A 247-nucleotide genomic window follows, 5' to 3' on the forward strand; every position below is an offset into this window, starting at 1 on the left:
CCCCGCATGACTGATGCACACAAGGAGCATCACCCCCCTCCCCCCCCAGCATGACTTACACAGGGCATGGCTTTAACCCCTCCAGCATGACTAATACACACACGAAAAGCATCATGCACTCACATGCCCATGCTACATAACTCTCACATATGTACTAACACACACACACACACAGCACAACTGACAGAGATGGGACATAATTTTCACACATATTAACACCTTGAGCATGACTAACACATGCACACAC

General features: G+C 48.2%; 1 protein-coding gene across 1 annotated transcript in view; it reads right to left on the bottom strand.

Moving 5' to 3' along the window:
• NPEPL1 (aminopeptidase-like 1) overlaps positions 1 to 68 on the bottom strand; it is a 15,689-nt gene extending 15,621 nt beyond the window's left edge. Inside the window, exon 1 of the mRNA XM_019509763.1 lies at positions 60 to 68. Within this exon, the coding sequence (XP_019365308.1) occupies positions 60 to 68 (9 nt within the window). The remainder of the gene's footprint in view (positions 1 to 59) is intronic.
• Positions 69 to 247: the final 179 nt, after the last annotated feature.

The sequence above is a fragment of the Gavialis gangeticus genome, unplaced genomic scaffold (genome assembly GCF_001723915.1).
Source record: "Gavialis gangeticus isolate Ggan-Ray unplaced genomic scaffold, GavGan_comp1, whole genome shotgun sequence".
Classification (NCBI taxonomy): domain Eukaryota; kingdom Metazoa; phylum Chordata; order Crocodylia; family Gavialidae; genus Gavialis; species Gavialis gangeticus.